Source organism: Fusarium keratoplasticum, chromosome 1 (assembly GCF_025433545.1).
Source record: "Fusarium keratoplasticum isolate Fu6.1 chromosome 1, whole genome shotgun sequence".
NCBI lineage: Eukaryota > Fungi > Ascomycota > Sordariomycetes > Hypocreales > Nectriaceae > Fusarium > Fusarium keratoplasticum.
The window spans coordinates 4,594,817-4,612,406 of NC_070529.1; the positions used below are offsets into that span (position 1 = coordinate 4,594,817).

General features: G+C 54.9%; 3 protein-coding genes and 1 pseudogene across 4 annotated transcripts, besides 1 other annotated feature; 1 reads left to right on the plus strand and 3 right to left on the minus strand.

Moving 5' to 3' along the window:
• Positions 1–138: 138 nt before the first annotated feature.
• On the plus strand, positions 139–2,606 carry NCS57_00136800 (uncharacterized protein; the record flags this gene model as incomplete). The annotated part of the gene is made up of 7 exons (XM_053051435.1): positions 139–260; positions 330–540; positions 598–696; positions 749–880; positions 931–1,081; positions 1,129–1,522; positions 1,571–2,606. 7 exons carry the CDS (start codon positions 139–141, stop codon positions 2,604–2,606), a joined length of 2,145 nt encoding a protein of 714 aa, XP_052919950.1.
• A 1,264-nt stretch (positions 2,607–3,870) lies between these two features.
• NCS57_00136900 (uncharacterized protein) lies at positions 3,871–4,813 on the minus strand (the record flags this gene model as incomplete). The annotated part of the gene is made up of 3 exons (XM_053051436.1): positions 3,871–4,444; positions 4,495–4,557; positions 4,638–4,813. 3 exons carry the CDS (start codon positions 4,811–4,813, stop codon positions 3,871–3,873), a joined length of 813 nt encoding a protein of 270 aa, XP_052919951.1.
• Positions 4,814–5,659: 846 nt separating this feature from the next.
• NCS57_00137000 (uncharacterized protein) lies at positions 5,660–6,796 on the minus strand (the record flags this gene model as incomplete). The annotated part of the gene is made up of 2 exons (XM_053051437.1): positions 5,660–5,983; positions 6,059–6,796. The coding sequence occupies 2 exons, from the start codon at positions 6,794–6,796 to the stop codon at positions 5,660–5,662; spliced, it is 1,062 nt and encodes a 353-aa protein (XP_052919952.1).
• A 2,322-nt stretch (positions 6,797–9,118) lies between these two features.
• On the minus strand, positions 9,119–11,296 carry NCS57_00137100 (annotated as a pseudogene). The gene is made up of 3 exons: positions 11,105–11,296; positions 10,697–10,995; positions 9,119–10,643 (listed from the first exon to the last, which is right to left on the minus strand).
• Positions 9,119–11,296: a sequence feature.
• Positions 11,297–17,590: the final 6,294 nt, after the last annotated feature.

Sequence of the window (17,590 nt, forward strand, 5' to 3'; positions counted from 1 at the left end):
TGTCGCATTGCAGAGTCCGCAAGGCATTCTTGCCTGGAAGCCTGTCGCTGCAATCCGTCTTAAGCTTCCCTCTCCTGCTGGAGTATTCGACATCTGCCCTTGGCCCTCCTTGATAGTTCCACCCCCTTGGCTCCAGCCATGGCCCTCGAGGCCCCTTTGAGGTCATCGACTGGAAGCTTGCAATTTCCCTTTGCCTACTACCAGAAAGAGATGTCGACGTCTACAGACACCGAGAGCCTGCGTGCTCCCTTCAGGCCAGTGTGAGTTGACACCAAGTCCGCTTATATCAACATGAGCACACCGGCCTCTTGCTGACCATATTATTCTAGCTCCTCTCCTCCGAGCACCGATTCATCTTCCCTCCGGCCTGGCTCTATCCATCGCATGACAAGCTCATCCTTCAATGTCATGAGCCCAAGCGATATTGTAGGCCCATCACCAGTTACATCCAATGGCACCGAGACGACCGAAATAGAAGATGACGTTGCAGAGGATATCCATCGAGATACCTCTGACCCAAGGCCTTCACGCCGCTCCGAGGTGCGTCTCCGAGATCCAAACCTCAATGGTTGTCAGACGCTGACTGACTCAATGTAGCTTTTGATGCTCACTACCAATCTCTCTGAAAACGTGCATCAGACCAGCAACGATGAGGCAGTGTCTGTTATTCATGCACCTGAAAGCTTTGCCAGCTGGGTAAGTGAGATTCAAATGATCGGCAGGGTATCACGTCTAACCCACGACATAGGTCGCTCCAGCATCAGCGCCAGAGGGGTCGAGTGAAGGGACACCTCTCAAATCCGATGTCGAGAGTTTACCTGCTGCCAATGGCTCCCCCAAGAACTTTTCGCATAGCTCTCCCGATAGCTCTCCCGAGAAGGTATGCTGTGCATGACCTGGCTTTGCGATATGCATCTAATTCGTCATCAGATATCGACGCATCCAGCTCGTCCTCCGATTTCAACCGATGTCAACCCTGTACAGTACAACATAGATAGCGCCACACCGCGCGCTCAAGATTTACAGTCCATGTTAGATGAGGGTACGCGGTTACGCTCGAGTAGTACGAGCAGCCTTGAGAGTAGGTTCAGGATGGGTCGTGGCAATGTGCATGGCTAACACTGGTAGAAATCGACGAGCAAACTGAAGCCGAGGGCGACGACGAAGAGTACGAGTCAGACGGTATACTGATGTCTCATCACCAAGATGAGATCGAGACTTTACGAGCTACTCTTGCGGAATGTTGGACTCTATGCAATAGCCTTTCCAAACTGAGCTCGATTCACCGCACCCGTGCCTTCAACAAATCCAGCGCCCCCGACGCACATGAGAAGGCATGGCGAACCTGCTGGAAACTCTGTCAACGACTTTACGAGAATCGAGACGCAGATGCGGGCTCATTCAGTATTAAAATGAACCTCGATCTCCTCCGTGACTTCTGCCAAGCGCTTTTTGATGTGCGGCAACGCGACGACGAGACGGCAGACTCGGTCCTTCGTGTCAGCTTTGAGCTTAACAACCAGTGAGTGGCATGTACCGGAAGTGTGCTCTCTTTCTAACGCTTGGACAGCCTGTACAGTGCTCAAGATGGCACCTTGCCAGAGGAGTTTAGGGAGCGAACGTTGGACTTTTACATCGCCTTGTGCCACCGACTCATGAAGCAACGCAGCGAATTGTCTGAGGAGACCGACCACTTGCTCGGCGCAAGCTGGTCTCTGGCAGAGATGCTCTTTAACCTTCGGCAGAACAGGCGCGATGGCAGGCCTCCAGATGAAGAGCTGCTGAGCTCTACTGTTCAGGCTTGTTGGGAGCTGTGCGACGTATTCCGTGATAGCTGGGCGCAGATTCGGCCAGACAGATCCGTTTCTCGATCTAGCCAGACCTTCAGTCACCACGCCCCTGAACAGAGCGGTCGGCAAAGCCGTGCGTCGAACCCATCCTCGGTTCCGTCGAAACATGAGAGCGTCAAGAGTGCTCGCCCAGAAGAGAAACCCAGGAAACCACCGGTCGTGCCCGAAACTCCTGTGACCGAGTTTGAGGATACGCCCATCTCCCCTCAGAGCCGTTCACCTACGATGCCCAACATTCTGGTCCTCGGAACCCCCAGCGACAACAGTCGAGGTCGATGGTCCAGCAGCGCTTCCAACCTCTCGAGCTACTCCAAGAGCAGTGTTAGGACTTCGAGCACAGCAACGACAACAGCAACGTCCGAGGACGCCAATGTGACACGCGCAAAGATACTCGTTCTCCGAGCGGCTATGAATCTGGGCTTTAACCGCGATGCCATCACCGATCCAAAGGCTGCCGCCACTGCCTTGCAAAAGTTTGTGCAGGATCTTCCTGCCGGATCCTTTGGGTCTCTTCTCTCCCATTCGGCCTTGCTAGCACAGTATAAGAATTCGGTTCTAATGGACTCGATTATCCCCCGACACCACATGTTGCCATCCCGAGGCAAGCGAGTCACGGCGCAGGAAATGGCCAAAAGTATTCAGATGATGATGAAGAGTTCTCAACGATACGCATACCTGCGCGACCTCTTCCGAATCGTATTCCATTTCCCCATCGAGGAGGTCAATATCCAGCGAAATGTCACCATCAGCGTTTGAGGGACCATGGCCGAGGTTGTGCTCTCGTCCCGCAGCTTCGCTGTCGTCGAACTACTGCACTTATATGATGGCTACATAATTTTATTTCTTCTTCCTTTTTTTTCGGAGGACTTTTTGATGGAGGCAGAGGGTCATGGGAGGCTGTTGGGGGTTGGTGTTACGGATTTCATCTACTAGCTTGCACGAAAAGACATGACGCACAAGAGGAGGAAGTGAGGGATTATTTTGGAGAGATTTACGTGGTGGTCTATTCGTTTCTACATGCACGAGATACCCTTTTGAAAGGCTCTGGCGGGCGCGTTGGTATGGATGTGAGGAGGTAGAGGAGGATTGAGGGAGAAGCCGGCAGCTGGAGCCGGAGGCGTCGACCATTTCTGTCATTACGTGGCATACTGAAGGATTTCACATCTCACGAGCACGTTGGATTGGTTCTAGGTTACCTATTTATATGGGAAGCGAAGGAGATTCGCTCAAGAACTAGGTATCCAATTAAGATATCTAACTTTCCTAGTTCTGAATTCCTCTGTGTCCCATCTCAACTCGTACATATGGTATTGCTGATCTAGGAGCCTCTCCTGCATCCGACGTCCATCATGACCCAAAGTCCTGGGCGAAACAAAGTCTCAACGGCGCGGATATTCAGCAGCTCGCAAATCTCCAGAGCAAGTCTCGCTTCTTCAACTTGCTGGGTGTTAAATAAGACGGTTTCTCACGCAAATCCTATCGTGCTCTCGGGTTCCAAAAAAGGGGGGGTGGTCTTGTCAACGTGGGTAAGTGACATGTGTAATTATGTATGTGTGAAGGATTGCTTGGGAGAGATCTCCGGATCGCAGCTCTCCTCAAACAGTCTGGGGTCGATAGTGTTCGTGTTCAGGCTCTGGGTCGAGGGTGTTTGGAATGTGTATCCGTAGTCCGCAAGAGACTGCTGGGGTACGGATCGACTGGTAGTTTGTGGCGTCGGAGGTGAGTCTGAGAGTCGTTGTTGGGAGTATGCCTGTCGCGTCCCTACGGCATTTGCAAGAACTTGGCGAACTGCGGAGTTGACGTCTTGAGTTAGCTCAGAGGTCAGGGGGGGTTGGTTATCAGCTTGCCGAGCTGTCCTTACGTTTTCCTGCCACTCAGTCTCATCGGTGGGTATTGTCTGCTGGGCAGCAGCCTCACCGTCGATTTGAGTGAGCATCAGTCCTGTCTGGACAATCTCAGCAGGCTGAGGGGCGTTCTGGGGGACGTCCGTTGAGGTCGCCGGCTGAGACACGGGAGCGTTCTACACCCCGGCCTGGCCGCCTGCGACAACTTGAGCGCCTACAGGTTGGAAGAGTAGACCATGGTGGTACGGCTGGATATTGTGAGGCCGATATTGAAGACCATGGACTGGGCCTGGGAAGAAGCATTGTTGCTGGTGAGGGGACAGGGTATTCGGGGTGGGTGTAGGTGTGGTCGAAAGGCCGGGGCTCTCTTCAACCGGCGAGGCAACCCAAGTCTGGCCGAAGTTTGTGCTTATCGGACGGAAGTTTGTGTCCCATGCGGCCTGCTGTTGCTGGGGGAAGAATCCAGCCGTGGTTCTGGGGACGTAGCCCCCCTCTTGGGCCTGGTGAGCAGCGGGCAAACTGGAGGCTGGAGCGGTCGGTGAAAACACGTAAGCTTGACTGGGGGTCGGTGATGCAATTTCTTCCTTCTTAACGATCGTCTCGACAACAGTAGGGGATAGATCATGACCTTGCTGGGGCAACTTCAGCTGTTGTGGTTCAACTGCTGGGGAGGGGGCAACTTCGGCTGGAGTAACCGGCACGGTCGCAGTCGATACTTCGCGTCGAGCGCGCTTCTCAGGTCGGGGAGGTCTGAAAGGTCAGTTTCATTGTTCTGTATGAGAGTGAAAGGGTTAACTCACTCGGGCGGCTCCGCTCGACGGCGCTTCAACTTTTTGCTCGCCGGTCGATTGACCAGAGGAGCCCTACCAAGCGCAGCCATCGCATTAGCAAGGACATTCTCAAGAACTATGTGCGAAAGAGCGAGGGTTTATTGTTTACTTACCCGAAATCGGGATCTTTGCCATACTTGTTGCGCAGATAGCGAATCTGATTGTCGGTCAAAGGGCGACCGAAGCGTTGATCGAAAGCGTCCGAGATCTGCTCGTTGTAGAGGTCCTGGAGCATGAGCTCCAGGGCAAACTGGATCTCGTTGGCTTGGTAGCTGGGCTTTCCTGTCATTCTTATTGAGGTTTGAAATGGTGGTGGTGAAGGGAATGGTGTTGATGTGTGAAGGGGGGGAGGGGAGGTTGTCGGGTTGCGCTCTTGAACGCGCTTCACGCTCTCCAATAGACGACTGGAAGCGGGGGAAACTCCTAATGAAGAATGCTACGGTGCATTGAATAGAGGTATTGTTCCTAATCGAGTAACAAATTGAGGAACTGTGATTAAATGCAGGAAATGCTGGGGGGTGGGTGTATGTGTTGTGTGTGTTATTCACAGTCGATGCGAGTTGGTGATGTTGAGCGAGGAAGGAAGAAGAAGCAGGAGAAGAGTGTGTACGAGGGAAGCAGGCGGGGTGTGTTTATTCGTCGAGGCGCTTTGCAACTGTCAACAACTGGCAGTGTTTAGCTGCCTTCAGGCTTCAGCGCTGCGAGTGGCAGACGATAGGGGCTAGCACGTGAGGCAGTTGGCAGAGGGGTAGGTATTGAAAAGAGTTGCTGCAGAGATGGTACCCTACAATGAAAGAGGGTGCAGTTGCTATAAACTGTGCGAGGATTTTCGGTGGAGGTTGAAAAGAGGAGGCCGAGTGAAGATCCGGAGATGGAGGGAAAACGGGCCTCTTAAGGGTGCATGGGCGTCTTGTGATTGTTCACTCGGCACGCCCTGACTCAACCAAAAAACAAGCTTGTCTATTGTTGGTTTCTATAATCGCCTGCGCTTGCTTCTCTGTTTATTCTAAGCCGTCTATGTCTATTTGTCTAAAGTTGGTTGGTAAAGAGTTCCAGGTCATTCCCTCCCTGTCCATGATTCGAATCCAAAGAGCACCTCACCCTCATCACTGTCAACAACACGGTCACGCACCCCCTACGACGCATCATCGCTAATCACTGTCAGAGGAGATCCCCCACGACTAAACACGCCTAGCCAGCACCGCACCCTCCCCTCCTCCTCGTCCCCGATCCAGTCGTCCTGGCCCGCCAGCTCATCCTCCTCCTCACAGAACAGCGGTGTTTCCAGGTCCAGCATGGCCTGTCGGAACGACTCGAGCAACCTCTCCGTCGTCGCGTCTCGTCGCGGTACCATGACCACCGCCCGCGATTCTGAGCCCAGCGCCAGGTTCTGGCAGATGGCCGACGCCAAGAGAGCTGGGTGGTCGTCGTCGTACATGGGGTCAGCCGCGAGAACAATCTAGTCATCAACAGTCAGAGATTTTCGGATCAAGACGAATGTGTCATCGCTGAGACAATCTTTAAAAACACGTACCTTGAATTGGTAAGGCTCTCCAAACAGTGTCTGGTCAATCTCATCCTCGCTTCCACCCCAGGTCAAGGGCCCGACGGTGAGTGATCCACCACGAGACTCAACCAGGCTACTATTCTTGTCCACATTGTCCTTAAGATTAGGCACGATGTTGGGTAGATCGCTAAGGGCAACAGGAACCTTCCACAGAGCCGCCGCCGCAAGTCCTAGGAGGCCAGTTCCAGAACCGAGCTCAAGAACATCGGGGGGCGACTGTCCCAGCGTCTCGTCAAACAGTCGGAACAGTGACGTCTCGGCCAGCCGGGGAAGATGCTGCGACAGGACGTAAGAAGAACCCCACGTCTTGAGACCCAGAGAGTCACCAGTGAGAGCAGGCTCCCGGATGATGAGCTCAAACTCATCCGCAGCCGCCGTCTCAAAGGGCCACCTCCGAATAACCTCGCCCATGGCCGTACGCCCACATCGTTCCGACATGCGCTTGCTGGCCTGAGTCCAGAGATCCTCCTTCTCCTCCTCGTCGTCGATCCAGGCCAGGGGGCTCTTGATGATGGACGAGAGGTAGCGGGTCACCTCGTTCTTGCGCTGGCTCGCGAGTGACTCTTGCTCCTCGATAATCTCTGAGCGGCGACGCTTGTGGTTCCAGATGGGAGGGCTGAGTTCAAGATTCTGCAGCACGACGGCCAGCTCGGCGTAGCTGGGGCGCTGCCACATCTGTGGAAAGTCGAGAGGTTCAAGACCCATGGTGGAGTGTCGTCGGGAAGCGGTGATACCAAGTATTTACGGTGTAAGGGGAAGAGAATGAAAATTTGCAGTTGTGGCAAAGAGAAAAAGAATCCAAGGCAGAGAGGAAGTTGTTCAGAATTAGTTTGGCGTGCTCTTATAACAAGAGCACAGTTCAAGCACGCATCTTGGGCAACGGAAACTTAAGAAGCTCGCTTTTTATCGTTATCAACCTCAACTCACTTGAGTTTTTTAAACAAGTTCACAAGGGGGAGCACGAAAAATCCGGGGGAAAAGGCGCGAAGACAGGAACCGAACCCACTCAGTCATCACCAATTATTGCCTCTCGTGGGACCCATCAACACTAACAATGGACAGCCGGCTAAAAAAAAAATCATCGATAAGAGTCATGATAGGGGGAGAAAAAAAAAAAAAAGTAGCTATGAAATCGCCAAGTCCCGATTCGGCGAAGTCGGTCTGCGGATCCCTTTTTGTCTTACACCGAGGCTGAGCCACAGGAACCCTTGCACTGCCACACAAGCTTCAGCTTCAGTCGGGGATCACCGTCTGACCCACGTGGCTGACAAGGGAAGCTCTCTCTCTGCCCCCCACCGTATTCCCGATTGGTCAGCCCGTATACCCCTGTTGCCCAACATGCGTGAACTCCCAAAAGTCTATCCCAAACCTCAAAGTCAACTCCAACTCCAAACATCAAAACAAAAAACGCCAGCGATAGAAAGCATAAACAAGCGCATCCAGTAGCCCTCGCATTCTTTAGGTTCCTGCTCAGCTCCAGAAATACCCAGGGTTAACCTCCTTACTGAAATTGGCATAGCCAACGGCGGCGCGCAGCTCCAACTCTAGCTTCGTAAAGTCATCCCATTCATTCATGCCTTGGTGAATCATCCCAATCAACGTCTGGCAAGAGACATCGAGAAGGCGCACAGCATTAGCAAAGTGCCCGGACACGTCCTGACTAGGTGAGTATTGCCAGCTATACGAGGCCGCAACTTGACGACGGCCCCGATCGATAATGTCCCGAAGGTGTGGGTACATGTCGGGGTCAAACCGCCCGCGTATCCATAATGTCCACTCGCGCTGGCGGAGGGCTTGGTTGGACATGTCGACTCCTGCACGCTGGCAATGCTGTTGGAACTGCGTGAGCTGTGTCTCGTAGGCATGCCGCGCGCTGGTGAGATGGCCAAGGAGCTCCCTCAAGGCGAATCCGAGAGAGGGAGACTGGCCCTGCCTAGGGGGGACCATAGCACCCCGAACCATAACGTCGTCTCCTCTACCGTTGTCGTGCATATTTTCGTCGTCCTTCGGGATTATGCTTGTCCAATGGTGATGATGGTGTGGCATGGCTAATAGCTCTATCGACAACTGCTGTGAGTGATACGAAGGTGATTCGCTCTGTCAGGTGAGTAGAGTATGTGTTGCCAACGGTAGGGATTCGTTCCGGTTGTTGTTTGGTTTGGAATTGACTTGTTCGTGGGTTCCCTGGGCTACTTAACTACGGCAAAATCATCTCGCGGTTCTGGTTGCTTCTTGCTCTTTCATTGTCGTGAGCATTCAAACATAAAGACTTTTGAAGGATCCCAGAGTCGTCACATTTCTCTTCTCGCAGCATCGATTAGCTGCAGCAAAGCCCTTTCAATATACCACCAGGTCACTTAAAACGACCAAGAACACACACAAAGACGTTTCAACACTTAAACAAGCCATTCATGCAAATATGCAGATCTTTAATGCCCATGTAGCCCAGATGAGCAGCTCGCATCCTCCCACCGAGAAAGCTACCCTAGATCCGCAACTCGCTAATCTTCTTTGAGCCTTGGGGTTGGGGGCCCGTCCCGGATCAGCCCATCCATCATCTCCATCCCCATCCCCATCCCGCGCTTGGCCCGCCCAGAAAAAAACTGGATCGACCCTCGGCCGCCCAACTTGGTAAATGCCAGGGAAATCACGCACCTCAATCACATGCGACTCACGTCATAGTAGCACCGTTCGTCACATCGCCGATGCGACGCCTGTCACACTCAAGCTCATAGACGACAGTCCAGTCACAATAAGTTCACAGACGACAGTCAATTTCAACAGTTTCTGTATTCTCGGCCTTTGCCTAGTCTAGCCGCGTGGCTCATCAGGTGGTATCAAAATAAAGTCAACGCAAATCAAAAGTGCTCTGTACCCGTCCGAGAGCCTCTTGTCCATGCAGTTCCGGTTTTCCCTGGTGCAAATCGCAAAATGTAAAAGCAATTGGTCGTCATGCCTTGTGCGCCTTGTAAATCAAAGCCTCCCCGGAAGGCTCCCCTGTCGCATTACCGCCGCCGTCGCCGCCATTCAGCTCCGTTCCGGCCGGCATTCGCTGTAAATTTCATTCTTCATAATCTGGAGCCGGTCCCTCATCTCCATCAGGTGGCCCAGCTTCGTGCTTGGTGGGTTGTCCAACGCCGAAATCTCATGGTGCAGAGCCTCGTACTTTTCATAGTACACCTTGAATGCCTGTGCCTTCTGCACAAGCTTGTCCGAGAACCGAGAGGATGCTGATCGCTTCGCCGCTGGTGCCTTGCTCAAGACCTCTGCCTTGCGCTTCTTCGTCACCACGGGTGCTGATGGTGCCTCGTTCTCAAGGTCTGAAGCATTCGTGGGCGGTGACGACGCCAGAGGGGACGACTTGGTCGGAGACGTGTTCTTGCTCTTCATCGATGTCGACGTGACCGTTCCGCGAGAGTTCTGGCTAGCATCAGATGGGCGGTGCTTGAGTCGAGGACCAGCCAGCGGCTGCTTGGGCTTGATTCGCTTCGAAAGTGGCGTCCCCGAGCTCGAGCTCGAATCATCGTCCTCGCGGGCTCGCTTCGTCACTGTCGGCTGCTTCAACGGTTCTCTGACCAAAGGCCGAGGCTTGGCCACCACTGTATCCTTTGCCTTGACTGCAGGCTTGGACACAGGCTTGGGTAACGGCTTGGCTTTGATGACAGGTGCAGCCTCATCCCCAGAGCTGTCCGAGTTCGAGATGATTGCCTGAGAGAGGACACGGCCTCCGTTGGGCTTGCTCGTTGCTGTTCGGGGCTTAGTAGGCGATGCCTTGGTAGACGGGGCCTTGGAGGATGAAGCTGAAGCCGAGGCCGAAGCCTTGGACTTGGACTTGCCCAAAAGGCGCTTGACCTGAGCCTCCTGTGCACTTGGCTTCTTGGGCTTAGCAGGGAGAGGATTCGATGTGGATCTCGACATGGCCTCTCCTCTAGCCGTGGGACGGCTTCCATCTAGAGACTCCGCACTGCCTCGCGGTGTAGAGCCGCCATCCGCCATCTCGATGGTGATAGCCGGTGTGCTTGCGTTGTTGCCCAAATTGGCCTGCACTCGGCTCAGAGACTTGCCCGTTCCTCGCTCCTCCTTAGGCAGAAGCCTGTCCCACTCTGGTTCAGAGACAGTGACTCTCTGCTTGTCGTACTGTCGGACTGCGTTGTCAATCGCCTTCTGTCGTATCTCTTGGGTATCATAATCGTAATTCCAGACATCGAGTTCCCTCCATTTTAGTTTCTTCAACGCCCACTTCTTGGTATCGCTAAGCAAATCGGCAACCTTTCGGAGGGTCGGTTCACAGTCTTCTTGCTTGCCTGTCCATTTTCCGGCTAGGTATTCGAGGCTGCGCTCTGCCACGGCGAGCTCGTGCACCAACATAGCGCGGTCTCCCTTGGCTCGGTCCTCCTTTTGCGAAGCCGAGGGTGTCATCGAAGGAGAGCCTATCGAAGCTTGGCCAGGGGATTGAGGGATAGACCGTGGAGTCGAGCTGTATCCGGCAAATAGCTTGCTCTTGACCTTGATGGAGCCTTTCTTCGCCGGCAGGCTGTCAACCATGCGAGCCCTTCAACAAACGTTAGTATGATCAACCCAAACTGAGAACCAAGTGAGACCGACTTCTCGCGAGAAGCAGCATGAGCCGCGAGGCCATTCTGGAGAGCCTCGATGTCAGAGTCCAATCCCGAAGACGCGGTGCTCTTGCTGGATTTGGTGGTCTTGGGCTTGGCGTCGATGTTCTTCTCGACCTGAGCCTTGTTTGACGATGTGGCGCCCCTGGGCTTCTGGAAAAGGGAACCGGGGTGCGGGATCTTCTCGGCGGTTCGTGTCGATTCAAATGGTCTTGTGAGGTAGAGGTCGTATGGGTGCGAGTCGGGAGGAGGAGCGATGACGTGCGAGTTGGAGCCGTAGATGAGAGTCTAGCAGAAGAGTCGAGGATTAGCGACGACGATGCCAAGGGCACATCACCATATACGCGTGCCCAACACAGACAGCGACTGGTACAAGGCATCGTGTTCCTATACTTACCGGCTTGGACCCGAGGGAAAGGTTAATGCTCTCGCCGTTTTGGAATGATTTTATCATGTCCTCAATGACGAAGTCGCTCAGGGTGAGGGCGAAGGCTTGCGACGGCAGGGTGGCATCCTTGCCAGTCGAGCCCTCCAGCTGGAGCCCGCTTTCGGGAACCTTGAGCGAGTTCATGCTGGAGGATATCACGAGCCTGGGCAGGCCGTGGAGTGGGAAATGACGCGGATGTGTATGTTGTGTCGATCAGTCGAGGCGGAAGGTTGAGATGGGAACGCGGGATCGAGCCGTGAAGGTTGGAGGCGGAGCTGAGAGAAGAGCGCGGTCGAAGTGTGTAGGTTTCGTTAATGTATGCAGGCGGGTTCGAAAGTAAGGTGAGGAGCGTAGTCACATTGTCATCCAACAAGGTGAGCCGAGAGTGAGGCCGCTGTTGTGATGACTTGGTTGGGCGTACGGGAACCAAAGGCTGGGGGCCCTTCTCCGATACAGCAGCAACAGCCTTGTCCGATTCAGGAGGACAAAGGAGAGGCGCCGGGCGTTTGTCACTGACGGGAACAATGGACCACGCCGCAAGCGCAAAGAAGCTCCAGCACCCTCTGGGAATTGCAACTCTCGTCGAGGAGCAAGAGAGGAGTGAGAGAGAAAGTTGATGGAGGTTTGGAGGAGAGCGGAGACGATGGATGGGGGAACGGGAGCGGCAGCGGCGAAAGAGCGAGACGAGGGTGTACCAAGGTACTGCGCGCAGATGGGAGGGAAGGAAGTTGGGGAGGTACCTACCGTACCGTACCGTACCGGACCCGTGCCTGCCTGCAGTGTGGTGCTGTGCAGTGCCCAGTGCCCAGTGCCTACCACTTCCATCAGTGACGGGCGGGAGTGGGCGTGGACGTGGGCGTGGGCAAGGGCCATTGGGGCGGCCAAACAGGGAAGTCGACCGGGGGAAGGAGGCGCCCAAGGCCGGGCTAGCACAACACGACACAGCGCAGCAGAGCCCAGTACAGCACAGCACAGTACTCCAAACCTGGAACAGTACAAACCCAGCATAACCCAGCGAGCGACATTAAACAGCACAAGCGTCAAGGGATGCAGTCTCCCCGGGTGCGCCAAGCCGCCCGCACGGTACGCTACGGGGACTCGTCCGGGGAGGGGGGTACATCACGCTACTCGCAGCTTTACTGGGTCGAACGGGCAGCGTAGCACTGTCAGTGCCCTGGCCAGGAAGCACGTCAGGCCCTCAGCCCGCTGTCGATCACGAATTTACAGGCAAACCTACAGCACCCTTCACTGACTCAATGTATAACTCAAGTACTCGGCTTCGCTAGCGTCCATGGGGCCGTGGCTGCGGTGGCGTGCGTCGTGGTGGTGCGTGTGGAAGAGTCAACCGGCCAAGGTCCCCCTTTGGGTACAGCCAAAGTATCAGCCTTCAGCTCCCAGCGCCTGGAGGCGCCTGAAAACCCCCTGTGGCGGCCTCAAGAAACGGCGAGTTACTGTCCAGACACTTCAGCTTTCAACCTGGATACAGGCGTGCAAAGTACCTGAAGGTGCTCCACAGCAACGGAGGTCAAGTGGTGGGTGCATGCAAGGCGTTGGGCTAGTCGAGTACCACATCCCAGAAGAAGCCAAAGGGTTCCTCCCGTCCCGTTCGTCGGGCCTCTCTGGGTCAAGGTCATCCGCTTGAGCCATTATATCTTGCAGTCACCGGCGATGGCTCTGTCGACGACGAGAACTGGCGAAATACCTCAGAAAACAACAATGGCCGGATTGTCGCGTCTCCCCTTGTCACCGTGACGGTTCCTGCTCCCCAATTGGCCGTCAGGTCGTCAGCCCAGGACGGGACATGACGGGGCTAGATCCAGCGGGCAGGTTGAGCTACCAGTTTAGCGAGCGAACGACCCATCATGGGTGGCCCATGGCGAGACATCCAGGGCTCGGAATGGAGGCTACGGCGGATCTGTCATCCGGCCGGGGTCGGTCGTGGCCGCTTGCTGGTCGCCCTTTCAACTGCTCATGCTCAGGCCGCTTCCGAAAAGGGCTGGCTGGGCAGTCAGTCAACCCTCATTGAAATGGATGAAAAAAGGGCTTTGTCAAATCAGCTCGAGGGATTGGATGAAACAGCACAAGGCGGAACAGAAGCACAGCTCACGACAATGTTCCCCTTTCCCACCTCATATAACGTCTCCCTTTTTTCCCTTCGAGAAATGAACTTCTAGACGCTACGCCCAATCTCATCTTCTTTGTTATGCCTGCAACGGCAATAGCGCGTACCCAAATCCCCATATCCCAGCACCCCCGGCCGCCGCTTCCAATCCGCCGGCAACGGACCCATGACCCTCTTTGTCCTTTTGACTGTTGACAGTGGAGCTGTCGACTCTATTTACAGGCCGGCCTGACTGTTTGTTTTGTTATTGTGGTTGCGGTGGTGGTGAGTTGAGCTGGCGGATTGTTAAGCAACTCCAACCTCTGCGACTTTGACCGCGTTGCCTCTGTCATCGGCTGCTTGCCTGATTATGGAAGCGGTAAAACGTCGAGAAGGGTCTATGGATCCCTGTCCACTTGCTGGGCTGGGCTGGGCTGGACTGTCCCCCGGCCAAACAGGGCGAGGCTGAGTCCCAGATTTCTTCTGCGCATCTCGCTGCACTCGACGGTCCTACGTGGGAGATGCGAGGTACGGAGACGCTGCCACATGGCGACCGAGGACGTGGAGGATCCGATGATTGGCGACGCTCGGCGGTGAATCTGGGCCGAATGATATGACTCCCCAGTTCACACTCCACCATTGAGTCTTGTTGTCTCTATATTTTGACAGAGAGACATTGGATAAAAATACAATTCCGAACACACGCACAGGCAAAGGTCCCTCTCGTCTTCTTCGTACCACGTCGCAGAGGCCGTGCTGACCAAGGGTTCTGCGCCTTGGAGGGCATGTCTCGCTCGAGCGACAGCCATCTCGGCGGCACGTCCGTGACCTGTCGTCAGCTCAGAACGGCTCAGCATGCGACCACCTCCGAGGCGGGTTTTCCGATGGCCGGAGCTGATTGGAGAGGGCGCAGAGGGCCATGTGCCAGGTACCTGTCCTGTGTCTTGGGCCCTGACTGAGGCCTGGCTGCTTTTACCGGCGAGCTGCTTGGAGGGCTAGATCCATCGGCCAGGGTTGCATAAAAAAAATCGAGCCCAAGTGAAGTTATGTGGCGTGCAGATGCACATCGGACGGTCCGTTTTCCAAGGCATAACAAACTGCGCAGCATATGGCTGAGCTCCGTTTCTGCGTTGTCAGTCAGCATTGTGACGCAGACCGATGAGGCATCCATTGAAGATGCTCCTGGTACCTAACACTTGTGTATGGCAATGGCGATGATCCTGCCACACATTCAGCAGAGGCGAATCAATTTGTTGAGGCTCAGTGTCTGCGTTCACGTCATCTATCCCCGTTGACAATCATACACTGCTACCCCAACTCAACTGGCGCGAGCGCGGTCGGGACCTTGCAGACAATAGCTGGACCAAGTAATGGTTGCCGATCATTCTCTGGTGGAGCAGGGTTTCAACTGCTGAAGGATAGCACGAATACCAGATTCTGCAGGCCGCTGGAGAACGACATGTTTCAGACGAGACCGATACACCAAGACAGACAGTGCAGCGGCCGGATCGTTGTGGTGCATCCAGGCCGAATGCGGGTGATGGATAGTTCTCGAGTCTGATTAACTGCTCATGCTCATGTCGCCGAACCCTACATAAATTGCCTGCAGTGACCTTGGCATTCCAGATATATTGGACTCGCCTAGCTGTCGAGGTTTACATAAATCGACATCAGGCAGTGAGATCTTCACATGGTCTATCTCTCTGCAGTGCCGCAGTGGAACAAGCTCTGACGAGAGGCTGGCTGGGTACACTGCTGGACTCAGGGATCATCCAATCACAGCATGATTTCGTCAATGATAGAGTCCCTAAGAGAGGAATTCCAGCCGTTCTCTCCAAGACATGGCTGGCCTGACCCAGAGCGGCAAATGCAACGGCCAACAGGGACCGCTCCTAGCCGGAAGGCATCGAGGGAGCTCCCGCGATTCCGCTCTGTGGATGCGGGGGAGGCGAACACCAAGAAACGAAAGCTTCGGAGCTCTCAACCGAGCAAAAACCAAGACGGAAACAAACAACTTTGGTCTCCGATATCCTCCGGCGAGCGATGATGCCGCATGATGCCGAATGGATGCATGCCCTTCTGCTCGATTTGATGCCCCGCCCCCGCAACGCCGGCTTTCCTTGAACTCCACCGAGGCCGGAGAGGTCTCCTCGGGATAGGATAGTCATGATGGTGGACGAATCCTCATGTTTATGATTCACGATGACAATGCTTCTGACCTGCTTGGGGGAGCATTTCCAGGCTAGCCTCTTCTTCAAGCATAGCTCTTGGAAGAGCGTGGCTCAGCTTTGGCCTGATCGATCATCGTATTGCTGCCAAAGCGGCATGTTTTTCCCCTACTGGACATGTCACAACACCCAAGCACCAATTGCTTTCCTCACTCGAATACGAGATTGTCGAGTATTACGACTGTTGAGAATTTAGAGTTGGAAAGTCGCAACGTCTCGCTTGGTCCTCTTGAGCCTAAACGCATCTCAACCGTCAGGTCAGAGCTCCTCACCCCAAACCGTTGCACAAATTTTTGCTTTCCAGCAAAAGCAGCGACGGCGCCAGGCCTCTTGCGGAAACGTCCCAAGAGCTCGTGGCACTCCGCCAGTCCGCGAATAGAACCAGCAGCAGCAGGCGAGCGGTGCCTGGGGGCAGGGATGAGCCCACCGGGGCAGTTGGGCCCTGGTCGGCGGAAGACCCCTGGCTCGACATGGGGCGGGAGGTACATCCATCCCATCCCAAACAGCAACGGGGGCGTGGGAGTACTCGCCGCCTCACTCGAGCTCTCAGCGGCGGGATGCAGGGCTCAGTCTTGGTGAAGCAGCAAGTTGACCTGCTGCTCTCTGACATCACCGCTGTGGTTGGCCTGGGGTTCACACAGTTCCCAAGACGGGAGGATAACAAGGCAAGGCTGCCGCGTAGCGCCTACTGAGGCCCAATGCCGCGACGGTTGAGAAGAGAGGAAACTGGTCAGGTGGGCAATTCGCTTCACCGGTCATGGAGCGTTTGGATCTCAGTCGGTGAAACCACCCGAGACAACATCGTCGCTCGAGGTGCCATCGCCTCTGGATCTCTCAGACCGCTGGGCGCTCCCGAGCCAGGTAGGTAGCTGGGTACGCATCAGCCTCCCGGTAGACACCGCTACGATACCAATACCCATCTTTCTTGGAACCGAGAGGACCTACTCATTGACAGACAACCGGGGGGAAGCGACGCATATGTGTATGACACCAGATCTGGGCAGGCCTGGCGGGTTCAATGGTGGTCACGTTGACCACGGCTCCAGACTCATGCCTCCGCCTTGATCCCACGCCCACGCCCACCTCACATCCCACGTCCGAACCGCCTGCATCCGTCAAAGTCCCGGAGGACGGGTCCTTGCGGTCCCGAGGTTCCTCAACAGACCGCCGGGTCTTGGCCACGCAGATTGCCGTGTTGCAGCTCATCAGGGCTGTTTATGATCCGAGTTGTGTTCTACCTCGTTGCCTGTAGAACCCCAGCTCATCAGACTGATGAGTTGAAACGGGCTTGGCCGACGTGAGTGGGACACACGAGCAAGACAACTCGGGCGGGTCCAGATGGGATGGGCTGGGCTGGCGCTGGTCTGCATTGGCATCCCGCGGTTTACGTGCGTACGCCACGGCCGCTTCGTGTCTCGAAGAGGCGCTGACTTGACATGGCCCAGCAGAATGTCTCGCTCGTCCATCCAAGAGGGTAAAAAAAGAAAGTGACAGGGCAAAAGTGCAGGCGCCTACTGAGCTGGACCGCCTTGCCCATGACTACTTTCTGGATTTTTCTAGGGAGAGGGAGCGACATCTGCGACGTGGGATGTGTCGATGCCGGACCCTTGAGGGAGGGAATAATCAAACCTGAATTATTGCAATTGGTGACGCACGTGAAGCCTCAAGGTGAAGAAGGGGGCAGACAAATAGCCAGGAGGCGATGGACCGAAGAGTCGAATCCATCTTTCGCCGAATGATTCAGGTGGCATTTGGGATTCAGCAGGGACCAAGGACCCGCCGGCTCTCGAGTCTCCGTGAAATGACCAGGATCTATCCTTGCCGTGGATGTCGAGGATGGATCTCTCAACTCCCTCGAGTTCGAGTTCGCTGGGGGTTGTTTTCGTCGGTAGATATCCCTTTTTATGAGATGTCGATTAGTGCAATCTCATGCTGGAGCTTGTTCCCATTCACACTATTGAGGTTCATCAAACTAGCCAGAGGAGGGAGTCGTGGATCCTTGAGATTGATATCCAGGGGTTACCATTCATCATCACATTGACGCGAGGAGGAGCTGAAAATTTGGCAGAAGATGGGTTTCTATTGAGAAACGATTGCTGAAGTGCCCTTACAGTCTTATCCTGCCTG